Source organism: Physeter macrocephalus, chromosome 11, assembly GCF_002837175.3.
Source record: "Physeter macrocephalus isolate SW-GA chromosome 11, ASM283717v5, whole genome shotgun sequence".
Classification (NCBI taxonomy): domain Eukaryota; kingdom Metazoa; phylum Chordata; class Mammalia; order Artiodactyla; family Physeteridae; genus Physeter; species Physeter macrocephalus.
Genome location: NC_041224.1, coordinates 42,180,867 through 42,202,028, shown reverse-complemented (window position 1 = coordinate 42,202,028; position 21,162 = coordinate 42,180,867). Strand labels below are relative to the sequence as shown.

The following is a 21,162-nucleotide window of genomic DNA, read 5'->3' as shown; positions in this document are numbered from 1 at the left end:
AGCTGGGAGGTCTCTTGTGGACCAGTGTCCTGAAGTTGGCTCTCCCACCTCAGAGGCTCAGCCCTGACGCATGGCTGGAGCACCAAGAGCCTGTCCTCCACATGGCTACTGAATGGACGTAAGCTCCTCCAGCGTAGGGAATGTATCAGTGTTTGTTCGTCACTGATTCCTCAGCACAGGGCCTTCCCTTCCTCAGGCCAGTCTCTTCTGATCTTTGGGTTTATCCAAAGAGTTTCTGAGCCTGGTTCCTCATGATGTCGGTCCTAGGCTCTAGGACTGATTCCTATCTTGGTCCAACTCTCAGTCTCCCCTGAGGACTTAGACAGCACTGTACTCAATCAGTTAGGGCCCTGCTCCGTGTAGCAAAAAAAAATCAGTTCTTTAACCCTTGAAGGAATTTTTCCATGTTACATAAACCGTTTCAAAGTCTTGAAAAAGATGGAAAATGTCCAGATCATTTTACAAAGTCACAAAACCCTGAACTCAACCTGGAAAAGATAGCACCAGAAGGGGGGAGAAAACTATAGACGAATCCCCAGTTAATGTAAGTGATGCATAACTTAAATTATTTCTCTCTTTTATTCAGTAACACTAGTTTATGTTGGTCTAAGTCAATATCTCAGACTAAAGGCCTTTTTTTGTGATGGGTCTAGAGACAGACTTTCTGAGGAGGTGACTCCTGTCTGTTGAGGACACCCTGTGTCTTGGTAAGTCCTTAACTTGTGTAAGACTGAGAATCAGATAATGTTTCCTAATAAACATGCAAAGATGAAACTGTGTCTGAGTGGAGATAGGAAAACTGAGTTTGCTCAACATTTTTCTCAGAAATCCGAAATATCCTTACCTTAAAGTAATAGGGCAGAAAGAAAACTACCCAGAAGGCTACCTTGCTTTCAGTGCCATGCCCCAATTTTTAAATGATCTCTTGTTTTCAGCAAACTTTAGATCCACTTGATGAGGTCACTGCCCTCATTGCAGCCACTGTCCATGACCTGGACCACCCCGGGAGAACCAACTCCTTCCTGTGCAATGCTGGGAGCAAGCTGGCCATTCTGTATAACGACACTGCTGTGCTCGAGAGACACCATGCGGCCTTGGCCTTCCAGCTGACCACTGGTGATGATAAATGCAACATCTTTAAAAACATGGAGAGGTAAGAACAACGAGTTGGAAAGTATGTTTCCTCTCTCTTTTAAAAAAAATTATTAAAATATAATTCATGTACTCTACAGTTCACCCGTTTAAAGTGTACAGTGGTTTTTTGTATATTCAGAGTTGTGTGACCATCACTACAATCGAAATTTAGAACATTTCCATCACCCCACAAAAGAACCTCGAGCTCATTAGCAGTCTCTCCCCATTCCCCGCTCAACTCCCACAGCTCTAGGTCTACTTTCCCTCTCCATAAATTTGCCAGTTCTGTACATTTCATATAAATGGAAGCATCCCCAATATGTGTCTTTTGTGTCTGGCTTCTTTCACTTAGCACGATGTTTTCAAGGTTCAGTTCCTTTGTGTCTTGACATTCCAAGACGACAAAGTATAAGGCTGACACCTCGAGAGACCCAGAGAAGCTGTCACCTTACATCTCTGCCTGGAGGGCTCCACTCTGCCCAGCAGACGTCTCGTCATTGTCTCTGTTCCCACGTCACTTCTTTGCGGAAGCCTTCCCGGACCCCTCACATTAATTATTCAGTCCCAAGTTCCTTCGTTTGCCTGATTCTGGTTTGACTCTTAAGCGCTGTAAGATCACAGTGTCATATGTCTTCTCTTCCTCACTGTGCCCTCAGTGTCTAGTGTGGGGCCTGATAACTGTTAGGTGGAAGAAGTGATCTGTCATGAGGAACACTTACCAATTTGGATTTTTAAGGAAGGTTTTTAAACTTTTAAGGGATTTAAAAAAAAACTCCCTTTTGCCATGTTTTAGAATTTCATATGTGGACTTAAAGTTGGTTTTATTCATAGTTGCCTGTATATACATCAGTTATCTCTGGAAAAATTCACAAGACCCTGATAACTTTGGTTGTCTCCAGGGAAAAGAGCGGGTAGCTGGGGCTGAATGGAGATTGCAGTTTATACTCTTTGTACCTTTTGAATTTTTAATTATATCATTTCCATCCTCAAAAAATAAAAATTTTAAAGTAATTAAAGAAAAACAAGGGCTGGAGGAAGAGGTATAAAGTATGCCCTGTGATTCTCTCAGCTTTCAGAAGGTCTGCCCTCTACGTTTGTGGGCACTAAAATTATTGGGTCTCAAGGTTCCTCTGTGTAGGGTACATTCTTCATAACCCAGACCTCCATCTTCATTCAGAGAGCTGGCTTTGGTTACCCCTCCTGCATTCCAGTCTTTTTTTATCTTAAGAACTATGTGCTTTTTACTTCAGAACGACAGCACCATGAACACTGTGTCTATAGTCTTACCCATAAGCTTCTGATTTTAACTTCTGTTCAGGTTCCCCTTGCTAACAGCAATCTAGGCAGTAAAACCTTTAACTTCCACATTCTTTTAAAGTATGGCCTGCCACTGACTTCCAGTGCATTAGAATTTTAGCCACAGTGGACATGTGTCCTAGATAATAGCTTGTTTTTAGGAGCATGTGTCTGGTCTGCATCAGTAATCAGCAGCAGCCTCTCTCGTTTGTTGTCTGAAACAGGAATGACTACCGGATGGTGCGCCAGAGTATTATCGACATGGTCTTAGCCACAGAAATGACAAAGCACTTTGAGCACGTCAACAAATTTGTCAACAGCATCAACAAGCCCTTGGCAGCATTAGAGGAAGATGGGGTAAGCGAGCTGATTACAAAGGGAGCCTGTGTTTGGGGCCCTTATTCCTATGTGTTGTGGGGAAGCATGGGCCTAGGATATCACAAGTGTTATCATTACCCACCCTCCCCCCGCATTGGGCTCACTGAATTTAATTTCCATTGGTTAAAAAGTTAAAGTACAAAAACTTGGCAGGAAAAAAAAATAACGATATACAAAAATAGATATGAAAACTCTGAAGGGAGGATCAGGTTTTAGATAAACTACCTTTAGATGGGTGGGCCATTCCTGCGCCCTTTCTCAACAATTGCCCCCTTCCCCTCTTCTTGCACATTTTGGGGTCAGTTGGAGCCCATGAGGTCTCTCACCAGCCACGCCCTGCTGTGCATATTCTGTGGTAGCAGCAGCTGTCCTCTGTTGGTCTGTGTCAGAGGAGGGTGGGGTTGGGAAGGATTCTGTATTTGGACCACAAGGGTGACATTATCGTTGCTCCTCATTTTTGGATTTGAGGCATGGAGTCCAGAACAACTTCCTGGCAAGGAGAACATTAAACATTTCCCCAGGCAGGAGACCACAGCTGAGGAAGCAGACCAATCTGAGTTCTCACCCTAGTTCTCCTTCACCATTTCCTTGTCTGTAGAATGGGCATAGTAGATCTCAAGGTATAGGACTGATGGGCATGGCACAAGGTATGCACTTAATAAATGGTATCTGTTATACTAGATTCATGGTGAGAGCAGCACCTAGAGAACATGCTCTTCTCATGAACCCTCTTCCTCTGAGGCCCACGTGCCTGCCCTACCACCTACCCCATGTGCGCTGAACATCTCGGCACCAGCTCACAGCCTTTTCCACATTCCTCCTCCCCAGCACCTGTCACCATGCACAGGGATGACTTACCCTCAGGCTAGGATGACAGCTCCTTGAATTCTAACTCTACTTCTGCAACTCATGTGTTAGGCCATGGCTTTTGACTATCCCTGGCTTTCTAGCTTATTACCCTTCACACTTGTTCCTGTTTCACCTGATTTGAAACCTGTTGAGAACTCTGCTCCCTTCACCCTTCCCTGTTCTCCAGTTTGTCAGTCTGCCTTTGACTTCACTCCCTTTCCAAGGACTTGCAGAGCAGAGGCACCCACACCAGCCTCTTTTATTGACTCCTGCCCTGCCATCCTGGAGAGGGCTGGTTATTGCCTGGGCTACTGCTCCTGGCTGACCCCATTCCCACAGAAAGAAACCACATACCTCGTAGACTTGGTTTCCTCCACCTATTCTGGGAAGTTCCCAGACTTAGCTGAGTCTTCCATTCCACTTGACAGTCACGTTTCTCATCTCTGTTGTCGGTACTTGGAGTTACTGCTGAGAGACTGGAAATCAGTATCTAGTGGGTCAGAGCAGGGACAAAATATCATGAAAGAAAATAGTTTCCAGCTGGCAGTACTGTAGTCACTGTAGTCACACACCTGAAGAGAGAAGGGTCAGCACAAACCTGGTTGGCAGTGGGAAACAAGGAGAACTACTGAGGACACTGCCACTGTCCACTCTGGCACTTTCCAGGAGACTAGGCAGCCTAGGCTCAGGATGCCTCCTCCCCATCTTGATGGTAGATCTGTCCCCGCTGAGATAGGATCATCAGGCCTTCTTAGACTACTGCGACTACTCAGAAATCACATGACTGACTCCTTTGGAAAGTTGCCTGACGGGCACAGAATCAGAATGAGGAGATGCTTGCTCATGTCTTTTACCATGTTCTTTGCCCCAGTATGCCCTCTTCCAATCTGAATTTACTTCGGGGGCCAATGAGCAGAGAGTCCGTCACACCATGGATTGAGATTCCATATCCAGAGGGGCTCCTTGTGAATCAAATAGCATGCGGTACTGTGAATAGACAGAATCCAGGACTAAAGGTAGAACTTAGGCTCTTATCCTGGCTCAGCTGGGTAGCTTTGGATAAGTTTCTTCACCTCTCAGAGTCCCAGTGTTCTCATCTGTAAAATGTAATAGTAAATAATACTGATTTTCATGCCTACCACAGGACCTTTTTGTGAGTGCAGACCAAAAGAGAATGACTAAGTCCTCTGTACACCATAAAATGTTAGGGCAATGTTTAGGAAGTATCACTATATCTGACACAGTCTTGGTACACGGACAGCTAGTTCCCAAGATCATACCTCTCACAAAGCTAGGTGATTGGAGATTGGCGTGTGAGAAGCAGAGCCCCTGGTGGACAAGATACTTTGTTATGAGGGCAGAGAAATCTTTTATTTTTCAGTTCACTCTGTTTTTTAGTGAATATAATAAAAGAAAAAAGCCAGTCTTTGAGTGCTTACCAAGGGAGCATGATAGACATAATAGAACAGAAAGAAAAGGTAACTGTGAGAAATAGAATGAGAGGAAGAGCCGAAAAGAAGAGGAAAGACAGATATACCAACCTCCAGCGCTACCCTCTACTTCTGGGTCCTGCTGGAATCTCAGTAGGCCTTGGTTTTCCCGTTTGTAGAGTAAGGGGCCAAGCTCAATCCGCAGAGTATCCTCAGCACTGTTTTGTGAGATCCTAACTTGTAGATCCTGAGCAGTGCCTTATTGTGGTTACAGTGGGACCACAGGAGTAAAACAGCTTGGTACCTGGGGACCCATTTTGATATTGCTTTGAATTCCACTTATGTTTTAGGAAACTGATAAAAATCAAGAAGCCATAATCACTATGCTCAGAACTCCAGACAACCACAGTTTGATCAAACGAATGCTGATTAAGTGTGCTGATGTATCCAATCCCTGCCGACCCCTGGAGCAGTGCATTGAGTGGGCTGCACGTATCTCAGAAGAATATTTTTCTCAGGTAAGATGCAGCTTCTTAATTCCTTAAGTAAAAGAGAGAGAAACACCATAAGGACCATAAGTAGTAATGGACTTAAAACTAGGAAGTAGAGTTCTAAATGAAATTCTGTCCTTGAAGAACATTGCCTGTATTACAGGCTTACTGGTTATAATTCTATTAGTCTTCCCTTGTCTGAAAATGTATTTTATTTTGCCTTCATTCTTGCCAGATATTTTCACTGGATATTTGACATTTTCTCCTAATAGTACCTTTAAAGATGTTAATTACACTGTTGTCTGCCCTTCATAGTCTCTCTGGGTAGGAAAAATTTCTTGTGAGGCAGAAAAAAAATTAGAAAATATAGTGGCTAAAATTTTTCCAAATTTAGTGAAAGATACATACATACAGATTTAAGAAACCCAACAAATCCTAACCCATGCCCAGGCACATCATAGTCAAGCAGCTACAAGCCAAAGATACAGAAAAAATTTTGAAACCACCCAGAGAAAAATGATAGATTACTTATAAAGAGAACAGTGATTCTCATCTTTTATAAATTCATGTCAGAAACTATGAAGGCCAGAAGACACTGTGGAACAACATCTTTAAAATGCTGTTAGGGGGCTTCCCTGGTGGCGCAGTGGTTGAGAATCCGCCTGCCGATGCAGGGGACACGGGTTCGTGCCCCGGTCAGGGAAGATCCGTGCTCCGCAACGGGAAAGGCCACAACAGTGAGAGGCCCGCATACCACAAAAAAAAAAAAAAAAAAAAAAAAAGAATGAAGGCAAAAGAAACACATTGTCACATAAGGAAAAGCTAACAGAATTTATCACCAGTAAACCTGCAATATAAGAAAGCTAAAGGAAGTTCTTAAGGCTGAAAGGAAATGATACTAGATATAAACTTGGATCTTTAGGAAGGAATGAAAAGCACCAAAAATGGTAACTAGCAAAACCACAATGAAATATCACCTCATATGTTTCAGAATGGCTATTATCAAAAAGATAAGAAATAACAAGTGTTGTCAAGGATGTGGAGAAAAGAGAGCCCTTGTGCATTGTTGGTGGGAATGTAAATTGGTGCAGCCAGTATGGAGGTTCCTCAAAAAATTAAAAATAGAACTACCCTATAATACAGCGATTCTACTTCTGGGTATTTATCCAAAGAAAACAAAAACATGAACCCCAAAAGCTGTACACACCCCCATGTTCATTGCAGCATTATTTACAATAGCCAAGTTGGAAACAACCTAAACATCTACTGATGGGTCAGTGGGTAAGAAGATGTGTGTTTGTGTGTGTGTGTGTGTGTGTGTATACACACACACACACACACACATGCAATATTATTTAGCTGTTAAAAAAGAATGAAGTCTTGCCATTTTTGACAACATGGATGGACCTTAAGGGGTTTATGCTAAGCGAAAAAGACAAATACCATATGATCTTACTTACATGTGGAATCTTAAAGAGAACAGATTGGTGGTTGCCAGATGAGTGAGTTGGGGTGCAAAATTGGTGAAGGGAGTCAAAAGGTACAAACTCCTAGTTATAAAGTAAATAAGTCATGGGATTATAATGTACAACATGGCAACTGTAGTTAATACAGTACTGCATATTTGAAGGTTGTTAAGAGAGTAGATGTTAAAAGTTATTACTAGAAAAAAATTCTGTAACTATATATGGTAACAGATAATAACTAGGTTTATTGTGGTGATCATTTTGCAATATATGCAAATATTGAATCATTATGTCATACACCTGAAACTAATATAGTGTTGAATGTCAATTATAACTAAATAAAAATAAAAAGACAAAACACTTTAAAAATGGTAAACAGCTGGGTAACTATAAAAGATTTTTTCCTCCTTTTAATTTCTCTAAATACATAGAACTATTTTAAGCACAAATTATAACATTGCATTGTAGAGGATAAAATAATTGAAATCATACAGAATATGTTCTCCAGCCACAGTGGAATTAAATCAGAAATCAGTAACAGTAAGGTATCTAGGTAAACACCGAATATTCGGAAATTGACAACACTTTCCTAAATAATCCATAGGTCAGATAAAGGAAATTAGAAAATATATAGAATTAAATGTTAATGAAAGTATATTAAAATTGTGGGATGCAACTAAAAGTGATTAGAGGGACATTTATAATTAGAGAAAAAGCTCTAAAGTTAATGACTTAGATTTCTCTTTAAGAAACTAGAAAAAGAAGACAAAGTAAACCCAAAGTAAGTAAGAAGAAATAATAAAGAGAAAAAAATGAGGAAATAGAAAACAGACAGAAAAAATTATAGGAGACAAGATGGTGGAGTAGAAGGACTTGAGCGCATCTTCTCTTATGAAAACACAAAAATCACAACTGACTGCTTAACAACCATCAACAAAAAAAGACTGGAACCTACCAAAAAAGATACTCTACATCCAAAGACAAAGAAAAAGCCACAACGAGATGGTAGGAGGGGCACTTTCACAATATAATCAAATCCCATACCCACCAGGTGGGCGACCCACAAACTGGAAAATATATATCGTAGAGGCTCTCCAACAGGAGTGAGAGTTCTAAACCCCACATCAGGCCTCCCCAGCCTGGGGGTCTGGCATCAGGAGGAGGAGCCCCCAGAACATTTGACTTTGAAGGCCATTGGGGCTTGAGTGCAGGAGCTCCACCGGACTGGGGGAAACAGACTCCACTCTTGGAGGGCACACACGAGGTTTCACATCCACTGGAACCCAGGGCAAAGCAGTGACTCCATATGAGCTTGGGCCAGACCTACCTGTGGGTCTTGGAGGGTCTCCTGAGGAGATGGGGGTCAGCTATGGCCCACTGCCGGGGCAAGGACACTGGCGGCAGAGGCTCCTATGGGATATTCCTTGGTGTGAGCTCTCCTGGAGGTTGCCATTTTGGCACTGAGACCTGGCCCCACCCAACAGCCTGCAGGATCCAGTGCTGGGATGCTTCAGGCCAAACTACCAACAAGGTGGGAACACAGCCCCAGCCATCAACAGACAGGCTGCCTGAAGTCGTCCTGAGCTCACAGCCACCTCTAGACACATCGCTGCCCATCAGAGGGACAAGATCCAGCTCCACCCACAAGTGGGCAGACACCAGTCCCTCCCATGAAGAAACCTGCACAAGCCCCTGGACCAACCTCACCCGCCAGGGGGCAGACACCAGAAGCAAGAAGAACTACAGTCCTGCAGCCCAAGGAACGGAGCCCACAAACACAGAAAGTTAGACAAAATGAGATGGCAGAGAAATATGTTCCAGACAATGGAACAAGATAAAACCCTGGAAGAACAACTAAGTGAAGTGGAGATAGGCAATCTGCCTGAAAAAGAATTCAGAAAAACAATAGTAAAGATGATCCAAGATCATGGAAAAAGAATGGAGGCACAGACTGAGAAGATACAAGAAATGTTTAACAAAGAGCTAGAAGATTTAAAGAACAAACAGATGAACAATACAGTAACTGAAATAAAAAATACAGTACAAGGACTCAACAGCAGAATAAATGAAGTAGTAGAACAAATAAGGGAGCTGGAAAAGAGGTTGGTGGAAATCACTGCTGAGGAACAGAAAAGAGAAGAAACAATGAAAAGAAATGAAGACAATCTCAGAGACCTCTGGGACAACATTAAATGCACCAAAATTCACATTATAGGGGTCCCAGAAGGAGAAGAGAGAGAGAAAGGGCCTGAGAAAATATTTGAAGAGCTAATAACTGAAAACTTCCCTAACACAGGAAAGGAAACACTCAAGTCCAGGAAGCACAGAGAGTCCCATACAGGATACAGTGCGTTCCAAGGAGGAACGCACTGAGACACATATTAATAAAATTGACAAAAATTAAAGACAGAGATAAGCAACAAATAGCAAACAAGGGAATCCCCAATTTTTCAGCAGAAATTCTGCAGGCCAGAAGAGAGGGGCAAGATATATTTAAAGTGATGAAAGGGAAAAACCTGCAGCCAAGAATACTCTACCCAGCAATGCTCTCATTCGGATTTGATGGAGAAATCAAAAGCTTTACAGACAAGCAAAAGCTAAGAAAATTCAGTATCACCAAACCAGCTTTACAACAAATGCTAAAGGAACTTCTCTATGTGGAAAAGAAAAAGTCACAACTAGAAACAAGAAAATTACAAATGGGAGAGCTCACCAGTAAAGGCAAACATACAGTAAAGGTAGGGAATCATCCACACACAAATATGATATCAAAACAAGCAAAGAGGTTTTGAGGAGAGTACAAACACAGGATATTGGAAATCCATTTGGAACTAAGAGACCAGCAACTTAAAACAATCTTGTTTATATAATAGATGGCTATATCAAAACATCATGGTAACTGCAAACCAAAAAACTACAATAGATAAACAAAAAAGAAAAAGCAATCCAAACACAATACTAAAGATGGCCATCAAATCACAAGAGAACAAAAGAGGCACGGAAGAAAAAAGACCTACGAAAGCAAATCTAAAACAGTTAACATACATATCAATAATTACATTAAATGTAAATGGATTAAATGCTCCAACCAAAAGACATAGACTGGCTGAATGGTTACAAAAACAAGAGCCCTATATATGCTGTCTACAAGAGACCCACTTCAGACCTAGGGACACATACAGACTGAAAGTGAGGAGATGGAAAAAGGTATTCTATGCAAATGGAAATCAATGCAAATGGAAATCAAAAGAAAGCTGGAGTAGCAAGACTCATATCAGACAAAATAGACTGTTATAAGAGACAAAGAAGGACACTACAAAATGATCAAGGGATCAATCCAAGAAGAAGATATAATACTTGTAAATATATATGCACCCAACATAGGAGCACTTCAATATATAAGGCAAATTGCTAACAGACATAAAAGGAGAAATTGACAGTAACACAATAACAGTAAGGGACTTTAACACCCCACTTACATCACTGGACAGATTATCCAGACAGAAAATCAGTAAGGAAACACAGGCCTTAAATGACACATCAGTGCAGATGGACTTAATTGATATTTATAGAGCATTCCGTCCGAAAGCAGCAGAATACCCATTCTTCTCAAGTGCACATGGAAATTCTCCAGGATAGATCACATGCTGGGCTATAGAGCAAGCCTCAGTAAATTTAAGAAAACTGAAATCATATCAAGACCACAAGGCTATAAGATTAGAAATCAACCACAAGAAATAAAAACTAAAAAACACAAACACGTGGAGGCCAAACAATATGTTACTGAACAACCAGTGGATCACTGATGAGATCCAAGAGGAAATCAAAAAATACCTAGAGACAAATGAAAATGAAAGCATGACAATCCAGAACCTATGGGACATAGGTAAAGTAGTTCTAAGAGGGAATTTTATAGCTATACAATCTTACCTCAGGAAACAAGAAAAAAATCTCAAGTAAACAACCTAACCTTACACCTAAAGAAACTAGAGAAAGAAGAACAAACAAAACCCAAAGTTAGTAGAGGGAAAGAAATCACAAAGATCAGAGCAGAAATAAATGAAATAGAAACGAAGAAAACAGGAAAAAAATCAATGACACTAAAAGCTGGTTCTGTGAAAAGATAAACAAAATTGATAAAACTTTTTCTTGATAAAACTCATCAAGAAAAAAAGGGAGAGGGCTCAAATTGATAAAATTAGAAATGAAAAAGGAGAAGTTACAACTGACAACACAGAAATACAAAGGATCGTAAGATACTACTACATGCTATCATATGCCAATAAACTGGACAACCTAGAAGAAATGGACAAATTCTTAGAAAGGTACAACCTTCCAAGACTGAACCAGGAAGAAATAGAAAATATGAACAGAGCAATCACAAGTAATGAAATTGAAACTGTGATTTAAAAACTCCCAATAGGGCTTCCCTGGTGGCGCAGTGGTTGAGAATATGCCTGCCAATGCAGGGGACATGGGTTCGTGCCCCGGTCCGGGAAGATCGCACATGCCGTGGAACGGCTGGGCCCGTGAGCCGTGGCCGCTGAGCCTGCGCATCCGGAGCCTGTGCTCCGCAACGGGAGAGGCCACAACAGTGAGAGGCCTGTGTACCACAAACAAAACAAAACAAAAAACAACTCCCAACAAACAAAAGTCCAGGACCAGATGGCTTCACAGGCGAATTCTATCAAACATTTAGATGAGAGTTAACACCTATCCTTCTGAAACTATTCCAAAACATTGCAGAGGAAGGAACACTCCCAAACTCATTCTATGAGGCCACCTTTACCCTGATACCGACACCAGACAAAGATACCACAAAAAAAGGAAATTACAGACCAATATCACTGATGAACATACATGCAAAAATCCTCAACAAAATACTAGCAAATCGAATCCAACAATACATTAAAAGGATGATACACTATGATCAAGTGGGTATGATCAAGTGGGTTTTATCCTGGGGATTCAAGGATTCTTCAATATCTGCAAATCAATCAGTGTGATACACCACATTAACAAGTTGAGGAATAAAAACCATGTGATCATCTCAATAGATGGCAGTAAAAGCTTCTGAGAAAATTCAACACCCATTTATGATAAATAAGTCTCCAGAAAGTGGGCACAGAGGGAACCTACTGCAACATAATAAAGGTCATGTATGACAAGCCCACAGCTAACACCATACTGAATGGTGAAAAGCTGAAAGCATTTCCTCTCAGATCAGTAACAAGACAACGATGTGCACTCTCGCCACTTTTATTCAAGGTAGTTTTGGAAGTCCTAGACACAGCAATCAGAGAAGAAAAAGAAATGAAAAGAATCCAAATTGGAAAAGAAGAAGTAAAACTGTCACTGTTTGCAAATGACATGTTACTATACATAGAAAATCCTGAAGATGCTACCAGTAAACTACTAGGGCTCATCAATGAATTCGGTAAAATTGCAGGATACAAAATTAACACACAGAAATCTCTTGCATTCCTATACACTACACTAACAACAAAAGATCAGAAAGAGAAATTAAGGAAACAATCCCATTCACCATTGCAACAGAAAGAATAAAATACCTAGGAATAAACCTACCTAAGGGGGGAGGGTAAAATACCTGTACTCTGAAAACTATAAGACACTGATGAAAGAGATCAAAGATGACACAAAAAGATGGAGAGATATACCATGTTCCTGGATCGGAAGAATCAATATTGTCAAAATGACTGTACTGCCCAAGGCAATCTATAGATTCACTGTAATCTGTATCAAATTACCAGTGGCATTTTTCAAAGAACTAGAGCAAAAAATTTTGAAATCTGTATGGAAACACAAAAGACCCTGAATAGACAAAGCAGTCCTGAGAAGGAAAAATGGAGCTGGAGGAATCAGGCTCCCTGACATCAGACTATACTACAAACCTACAGTCATCAAAGCAGTATGGTACTGGCATAGAAATAGAAATATAGATCAATGGAACAGGATAGAAAGCCCAGAAATAAACCCATGCACCTGTGGTCCTTAATCTACAACAAAGGATTTGTAGAGAATATACAAGAATATACAGTGAAGAAAAGACAGTCTCTTCAATAAGTGGTGCTGTGAAAACTGGACAGCTACATGTAAAAGAATGAAATTAAAACATTCTCTAACCCCATACACAAAAATAAACTCAAAATGGATTAAAGACCTAAATGTAAGACTGGACACTATAAAACTCTTAGAGGAAAACATAGGCAGAACACTCTTTGACATAAATTGCAGCAATATCTTTTTCGACCCACCTCCTAGAGTAATGAAAATAACAAAAATAAGCAAATGGGATCTAATTAAACTTAAAAGCTTTTGCACAGCAAAGGAATCCGTAAACAAAATGAAAAGACAACCCACAGAATCAGAGAAAATATTTGCAAACGAAGCAACGGACAAGGGATTAATCTCCAAAATATACAAACAGCTCATGCAGCTCTATATCAAAAAAACAAACAACCCAATCAAAGAATAGGCAGAAAATATAAATAGACATTTCTCCAAAGAAGACATACAGATGGCCAAAAAGGACATGAAAAGATGCTCATCATCACTAGTTGTTAGAGAAATGCAAATCAGAACTACCATGTGGTACTACCTCACACCAGTCAGAATGGCCATCATCAAAAATCTACAAACACGAGCTTCCCTGGTGGCGCAGTGGTTAGGAATCTGCCTGCCAATGCAGGGGACACGGGTTCGAGCCCTGGTCCAGGAAGATCCCACATACTGCAGAGCAACTTAGCCCGTGCGCCACAGCTACTGAGCCTGCGCTCTAGAGCCCGTGAGCCACAACTACTGAAGCCCGTGCACCTAGAGCCCATGCTCTGCAACAAGAGAAGCCACTGCAATAAGAAACCCACACGCAGCAATGAAGACCCAACTCAGCCAAAAATAAATAAATAAAATAAATTTATATTTTAAAAAAGTCTACAAACAATAAATGCTGGAGGGGGTGTGGAGAAAAGGGAACCCTCCTGCACTGTTGGTGGGAATGTAAATTGTTACAACCACCATGGAGAACAGTATGGAGGTTCCTTAAAAAGCTAAAGCTAGAACTACCATATGATCCCAAAATCCCACTCCTGGGCATATATCTGAAGAAAACCATAATCCGAAAGGACACGTGCACCCCACTGTTCCTTGCAGCACTATTTACAATAGCCAAGACATGGAAGCAACCTAAATGTCCATTGACAGAGGAATGTATAAAGAAATGGATAAAGAAAAGGTGGCACATATATACAATGGAATATTACTCAGCAATAAAAAAAATAATGCCATTTGCAGCAACATGGATGGACCTAGAGGTTATCATACTAAGTGAAGTAACTCAGACAGAGAAAGACAAATATCATATGATATCACTTCTATGTGGAATCTTAAAAAAAATGATAAAAATGAACTTATTTGCAAAACAGAAACAGACTCAGAGACTTCAAAAACAAACCTATGGGGCTTCCCTGGTGGCGCAGTGGTTGAGAATCCGCCTGCCGATGCAGGGAACACGGGTTCGTGCCCCGGTCCGGGAAGATCCCATATGCCGCGGAGCAGCTAGGCCCGTGAGCCATGGCCGCTGAGCCTGCGTGTCCGGAGCCTGTGCTCCACAATGGGAGAGGCCACAACAGTGAGAGGCCCGCATACCACAAAAACACACACACACACACACACACAAAACAAAAAAACAAACCTATGGTTACCAAAGGGGAAACATGGTGGGGAGGGATAAATTAGGAGTTTGGGATTAACTCTACTCAATATTCTGTAATAACCTATATGGGAAAAGAATCTGAAAAAGTATGGACATATGTATATGTATAACTGAATCACTTTGCTATATACCTGAAACTAACATAACATTGTAAATCAACTATATTCCAATATAAAATAAAAATTAAATTAATAGTTTAAAAAATAAAAAATTACAAAGCCAAAAGTTAAAATTGGTGAATACCTAGCTGGAATAATCAAGAGGAAAGAGGGAATACAAATTACCAGTATCAGGAATGAAAGTATCGTCATTTGACAATGACAAGAAATAACAAATTCTTGTCAAATTGACAAGAATAAATTTGACAAATGAAATGGATGAGTTCCTTGAAAATTATAATTTACCAAAACACACAGGATTAAGCAATAACCTTAGAAGCCCCACAGTAAAGAAACTCTTTGTCAAAATGTTTTATTTAAAGATTTTTTTCACAAAGAAAACTCTAAATGGTTCCATTGAAGAAGTCTGTCAAACATTTAAGGAAGAAATAATGCTAGTCTTACAAATTATATGAGAAAATAGAGATGAGAACACTTTTCAAGTCATTTTATGAAGCCATTATTATCCTGATATGTAAACTGACAAAGACAGTACCAGGAGAAAATTACAGTTCATAATCCTCATGAACATAGATGCAGAGGTACTTAATTGAACAGTATATAAAGAGGGTTAATATATCACTAAATAGAGTTATCCCCCAAAATGCAGGGTTGGTTTAATATCAGAAAAATCAATTATTATAATTCACCATACTAATTAAAGGAGAGAAACCATATGATTATTTCAGTAGATGGAGAAAAAGCATTTGACAAAATTCAGCATCCATTCATCGTAAAAAATTTTAGCAAACAAGGAATAGAACTTATTTTTAAAAGGGTATCTACAAAAACTTATAGCTATCATTATATTTAATGGTGAAATATTAAATACATTTTTCTAAGATTGGAAACAAGGGAAGGGTACCCATTCTATTCTGTTCCATCAGTGTATTTGTTATCTTTATGCCAATACCACACTGACTTGATTATTGTTAACTTCTGAAGCCAAATAGTATAAACTGTTCAACTTTGCTTTGTTTATACAAGGTCCTTCACCATTCCATATAAACTTTAGAAGGAAATATTAAATACATTTTCTTTAAGATTGGAAACCAGGCAAGGGTACCCATTCGGACTCCTTTTGTTTGTTTGTTTGTTTGTTTTGTGGTATGCGGGCCTCCCTCTGTTGTGGCCTCTCCCGTCACGGAGCACAGGCTCCGGACGCGCAGGCTCATCGGCCATGGCTCACGTGCCCAGCCGCTCCGCGGCATGTGGGATCCTCCCAGACCGGGGCGCGAACCCGGTTCCCCTGCATCGGCAGGCGGACGCGCAACCACTGCGCCACCAGGGAAGCCCCGGACTCCTTTTATCCAACATTTTATTGGCAGTCCTAGCCATTGCAACAAGGCAAGGGAAATAAAGAGGTACAAAGAACAGAAAGTAAGACATAAATTTGTTTCTATTTGCAGATGACATGATTCTTTTTAATGTTGAAAACTCTTAAGGAGTGTACAAAACAATTACTAGCGTTAATAAGTGGAAATTATTTAGCAAGGTTATAGGATACAAGCTCATTATACAAAGTCAGCTGTATTATTTGGTGTACTAGATGCAAACAATGGGAAAATGAAACTAAAAACCCAATCCCATTTACAATAGCAATAAAAAACAAAAATTACTTAGGATAAATTTAACAAAAGAAGGCCAGTTCTTTACACTGAAAACCACAAAACATTGCTGAGAAAGAACACTTCAATAAAGGGAGAGGTGTACCATGTCCACAGATTGGAAGGCTCAATGTTGTTAAGATACAGTTCTTTCCAAATCAATGTATAGATTCAATGCAGTCCCAATCAGAATCCCAGCAGTTTTTGGGGTAAAAATTCACAAACTGATTCTCAAATTTATATGGAAAGCTGAAGGACCTTGAATAAACAACACAAACTTGAAAAAGTTGGACGATTTATACTATTTGACTTCAGAACTTACAATAACCAAGCTGGTGTGATACTGGCATAAAGATAACAAATACATTGATGGGACACAATAGAAATCCCAGAAATAGACCACAATTATACAATCAGTGGGGAAAGGAAAATTTTTTTCAGCAAGTGGTGTTGGAATATTTGGATATCTCTATCCAACAAAAAATGAACCACAACTCCTACCTCATTCTGTGGAGAAATATCAGTTCACAATGGATCATAGACCTAAATACAAAAGTTTTAAAGAAAACATAGGAGAATATACTCAATTAATTGGAATGGGATAGATGTTTCTTAGGTACAGAAAACAGCAACCATAAAAAGAAAATTTGGTGAGAACCAAAATTCAGAAATTATTCTCATCTAAACACAGCTAAGAAAATGAACAGGGAAGGTACACTGGAAGAAAATATACACAAATCATATCTGACAAAGGACTGTATTCAGGGTATTAAAGAACTCAATAATAAGCCAAACCACCTAATTAAAAATACCAATTTTTTTCAAAGATTATTTATTTATTTATGGCTGTGTTGGATCTTTGTTGCTGCACGTGGGCTTTCTCTAGTTGTGGCGAGTGGGGGCTACTCTTCACTGTGGTACGCGGGCTTCTCATTGCAGTGGCTTCTCGTTGCAGATCATGGGCTGTAGGCACGCAGGCTTCTCAGTTAGTTGTGGCACGTGGGCTCAGTAGTTGTGGCTTGTGGGCCCTAGAGTGCAGGCTCAGTAGTTGTGGCGCACGGGCTTAGTTGCTCCACGGCATGTGGGATCTTCCTGGACCGGGGCACGAACCCGTGTCCCCTGCATCGGCAGGCGGATTCTCAACCACTGCACCACCAGGGAAGCCCTCTTTCATTCTTTTAATGTAGTATATTACACAATTGATTTCAGATGCTGAATCCTTATATTGCAGGACTAAAATCCCACTTGGTCATGGTGTATGATCCTTTAATATGCTACTGAATTCTGTTTGCTAGTATTTTGTTGAGGGTTTTTGCATCAGTATTCGTAAGGGATATCAGTCTGTAGTTTTCCTGTGTCTTTATCAGGCTTTGGTATCTGAGCAATGCTGGCCTCATTGATTGAGTTAGGAAGTGTTCTCTTCAAATTTTTGGAAGTGTTTGAGAAGGATTAGTGTTAATTGTATTGAAGAGCTTGGTAGAATTCACAGGTGAAGCCATCTGGTCCTGAGCTTTTCTTTGTTGGGAGGTTTTTTATTACTAACTGAATATCCTGACTAGATATAGGTCTATTCAGATTCTCTGTTTCTTCATAATTCAGCCTTAGTAGGTTGTGTGGGTAGGAATTTGTACATTTCATCTAAGTTATCCAGTTTGTTGGCATACAGTTGCTCATGGCACTTCCTTATAATCCTTTTATTTTTGTAAAATGAATAGTAATGTCCCTACTTCTATTTCCGATTTCAGTAATTGGAGTCTTTCTTTTTTCTTAGTCAATCTAGCTAAAGTTTTTTCAATTTTGTTAATCTTTTCAAGGAACCAACTTTTGGTTTTGTTGATTTTCTCTATTTGTTTTTCTATTTTCCATTTTTCTTATCTCTGCTCTAGTCTATTAGTTCCTTCCTTTTGCTAGCTTTGGGTTTAATTTATTCTTTTTCTAGTTCCTTAAGGTCTAAAGTTAGGTTGTTGATTTAAGAGCTTTCTTCTTTTTTAACATAGGCATTTACAGCTATAAAGTTCCCTCTTAGCACTGCTTTTACTGCATTCCATACCTTTCCATATGTTGTTTTCATTTTTATTTGTCTCTGGGTATCTTAAAATTTCCCTTGTGATTTCTTCTTTGACCCTTTGGTTGAGAGCGTATTGTTTAATTTCCACTTTCAGTTTACTTTCTGTTGTTGATTTCCAGTTTCATTCCACTGTTATTGGAAAGGTACTTCGTATGATTTTGATCTTTTAAAATTCATTGACTTGTTTTGTGGCCTAACATATATTCTATCCTGGAGAATGTTCCATTTGCACTTGAGAAAAATATGTATTCTGTTTTTGGGTGAATGTTCTCTATGTCTATTGGGTCCAGTTGGTTAACAGTGTTGTTCAAGTCCTAAATTCCTTATTGATCTGGCTGTTCTATACATTATTCAATGTGTGTTACTGAAGTCTCCAACTATTATTGTAGAAGTGTCTTTCTCCCTTCAATTCTGTCAATGTTTTCTTCATATATTTTGTAACTCCAATTGTTTGGTGCATATGTGCTTATAATTGTTAAATCTTCTTGGTGAACTGACCCATTTATTAATAATGTCCTTTGTCTCTTGGAACCATTTTTGACTTAGTCTTTTTTGTCTGATATTAACCAAAGCCACCTCAGCTTTCTTTTGGTTATCTGCATGGAATATCTTTTTCCATCCTTTCACTTTCAACCTATGTCCTGGTATCTAATGTAAGTGAGTTTTTGTAGACAAAATATAGTTGGATCATGTGTTTTTATCCATTCTGCCAGCTGTGCCTTTAGATTGGGGAGTTTAATCCATTTACATTTAAAATAATTACTGACAGAGAAGGACATACTTTTGCCACTTTGTCTTATGCATGTCTTATAGCTTTTTTGTCCCTCATTTTTTCCATTATCGCCTTTGTGTTTGATTTTTTTTGTGGCACCATGTTTGCTCCACTTCTCATTTCCTTTGCAGATATTCTATGGGTAACTTTTTTTACGGTTACCATAGAAATTATAACATCCTGAAGTTCTAGCAGTTTAAGTTGATACCAACCTATATTTCAGTTGTATACACAAACTCCTATACAACTCTGTTTCTCCACCCCACTTTCTTTCTTTTTTTTTTTGTTTTTTAATAAATTTATTTTTTGGCTGCATTGGGTTTTCGTCACTGGGCACAGGCTTTCTCTAGTTGTGGCGAGCGGGGGCTACTCTTCATTGCAGTGCATGGTCTTCTCATTGCGGTGGCTTCTCATTGCAGAGCATGGGCTCTAGGTGCGCGGGCTTCAGTAGTTGTGGCACACGGGTTCAGTAGTTGTGGCTTAAGGGCTTTAGAGTGCAGGCTCAGTAGTTGTAGCACACAGACTTAGTTGCTCCACGGCATGTGGGATCTTCCCAGACCAGGGCTCGAACCCATGCCCCCTGCATTGGCAGGCAGATTCTTAACTACTGTGGCACCAAGGAAGTCCCCCACTTTGTTCTTGATGTCACAAATAATGTGTTTACATATTGTGTGCCTATTAACACAGATTTGTAATTTTTATGCACTTGTCTTTTAAATCCTGTAGAAAATAAAAAGTGGAATTTCAAGCCAAAATTGCAATAATACTCTTTTTCATATGTGCTTATGTATTTACCTTTACTGGAGATCTTTATATCTTTATATGACTTTAAGTTGCCATCTAGCTTCCTTTCACTTCAACCTGAAAAGACTCCCTTTATCATTTCTTGTAGGCTAGATCTAGTGGTAATGAATTTTCTCTGCTTTTGTTTATCTGGGAATGTCTTCATTTCTTCCTCATTTTTGAAGGACAGTTCTGCCAGATATAGAATTCTGGGTTGACAGGTTTTTTTGTTTTAGCCCCTTATGTAATTATCCCAGTGCCTACTGGCCTCCAAGGTTTCTGCTGAGAAATCAGCTGATCATCTTATTGAGACTGTCTTCTCGTGTGTATGTGACGAGTCACTTTCCTCTTGCTGCTTTCAAGATTCTCACTTTGTCTTGGCTTTTGACAGTTTGGTTATAATGTGTTTCAATATGGTTGTTTTGGGGTTTATCCTACTTGGAGTTGTTTACCTTCTTGGATTTGTAGATTTGTGTTTTTCTTCAAGTTATGGCAGTTACAGGCTATTATTTCTTCCTCTTTTTTTTTGAATTTTTTTTATAAAGCAGGTTCTTATTAGTTATCTAATTTATACATATTGGTGTATATATTGTCAATCGTAATCTCCCAGTTCATCCCACCACCACCATCCACGCCCCCACTTTCCCCCCTTGGTATCCATACATTTGTTCTCTACATCTGTGTCTCTATTTCTGCCTTGCAAACTGGTACATGTACCATTTTTCTAGATTCCACATATATGTGTTAATATATGATATTTGTTTTTCTCTTTCTGACTTACTTCACTCTGTACGGCAGTCTCTAGGTCCATCCACGTCTCTGCAAATGACCCAATTTCGTTCCTTTTTATGGCTGAGTAATATTCCATTGTTTATATGTACCACATCTTCTTTATACATTCATCTGTCAATGGGCATTTAGGTTGCTTCCATGACCTGGCTATTGTAAATAGTGCTGCAGTGAACATTGGGGTGCATGTGTCTTTTTGAATTATGGTT

At 39.7% G+C, this 21,162-nt stretch overlaps 1 protein-coding gene across 2 annotated transcripts in view; it reads left to right on the top strand.

The window, feature by feature from the left end:
* Positions 1-21,162, top strand: part of PDE8A (phosphodiesterase 8A) — a 125,168-nt gene that overhangs the window by 89,177 nt on the left and 14,829 nt on the right. For both annotated transcript variants that reach the window (XM_024117414.3, XM_024117415.3), the window contains 3 exons: positions 936-1,153; positions 2,655-2,787; positions 5,438-5,605. In XM_024117414.3, the coding sequence (XP_023973182.1) occupies positions 936-1,153; positions 2,655-2,787; positions 5,438-5,605 (519 nt within the window). The remainder of the gene's footprint in view (positions 1-935; positions 1,154-2,654; positions 2,788-5,437; positions 5,606-21,162) is intronic.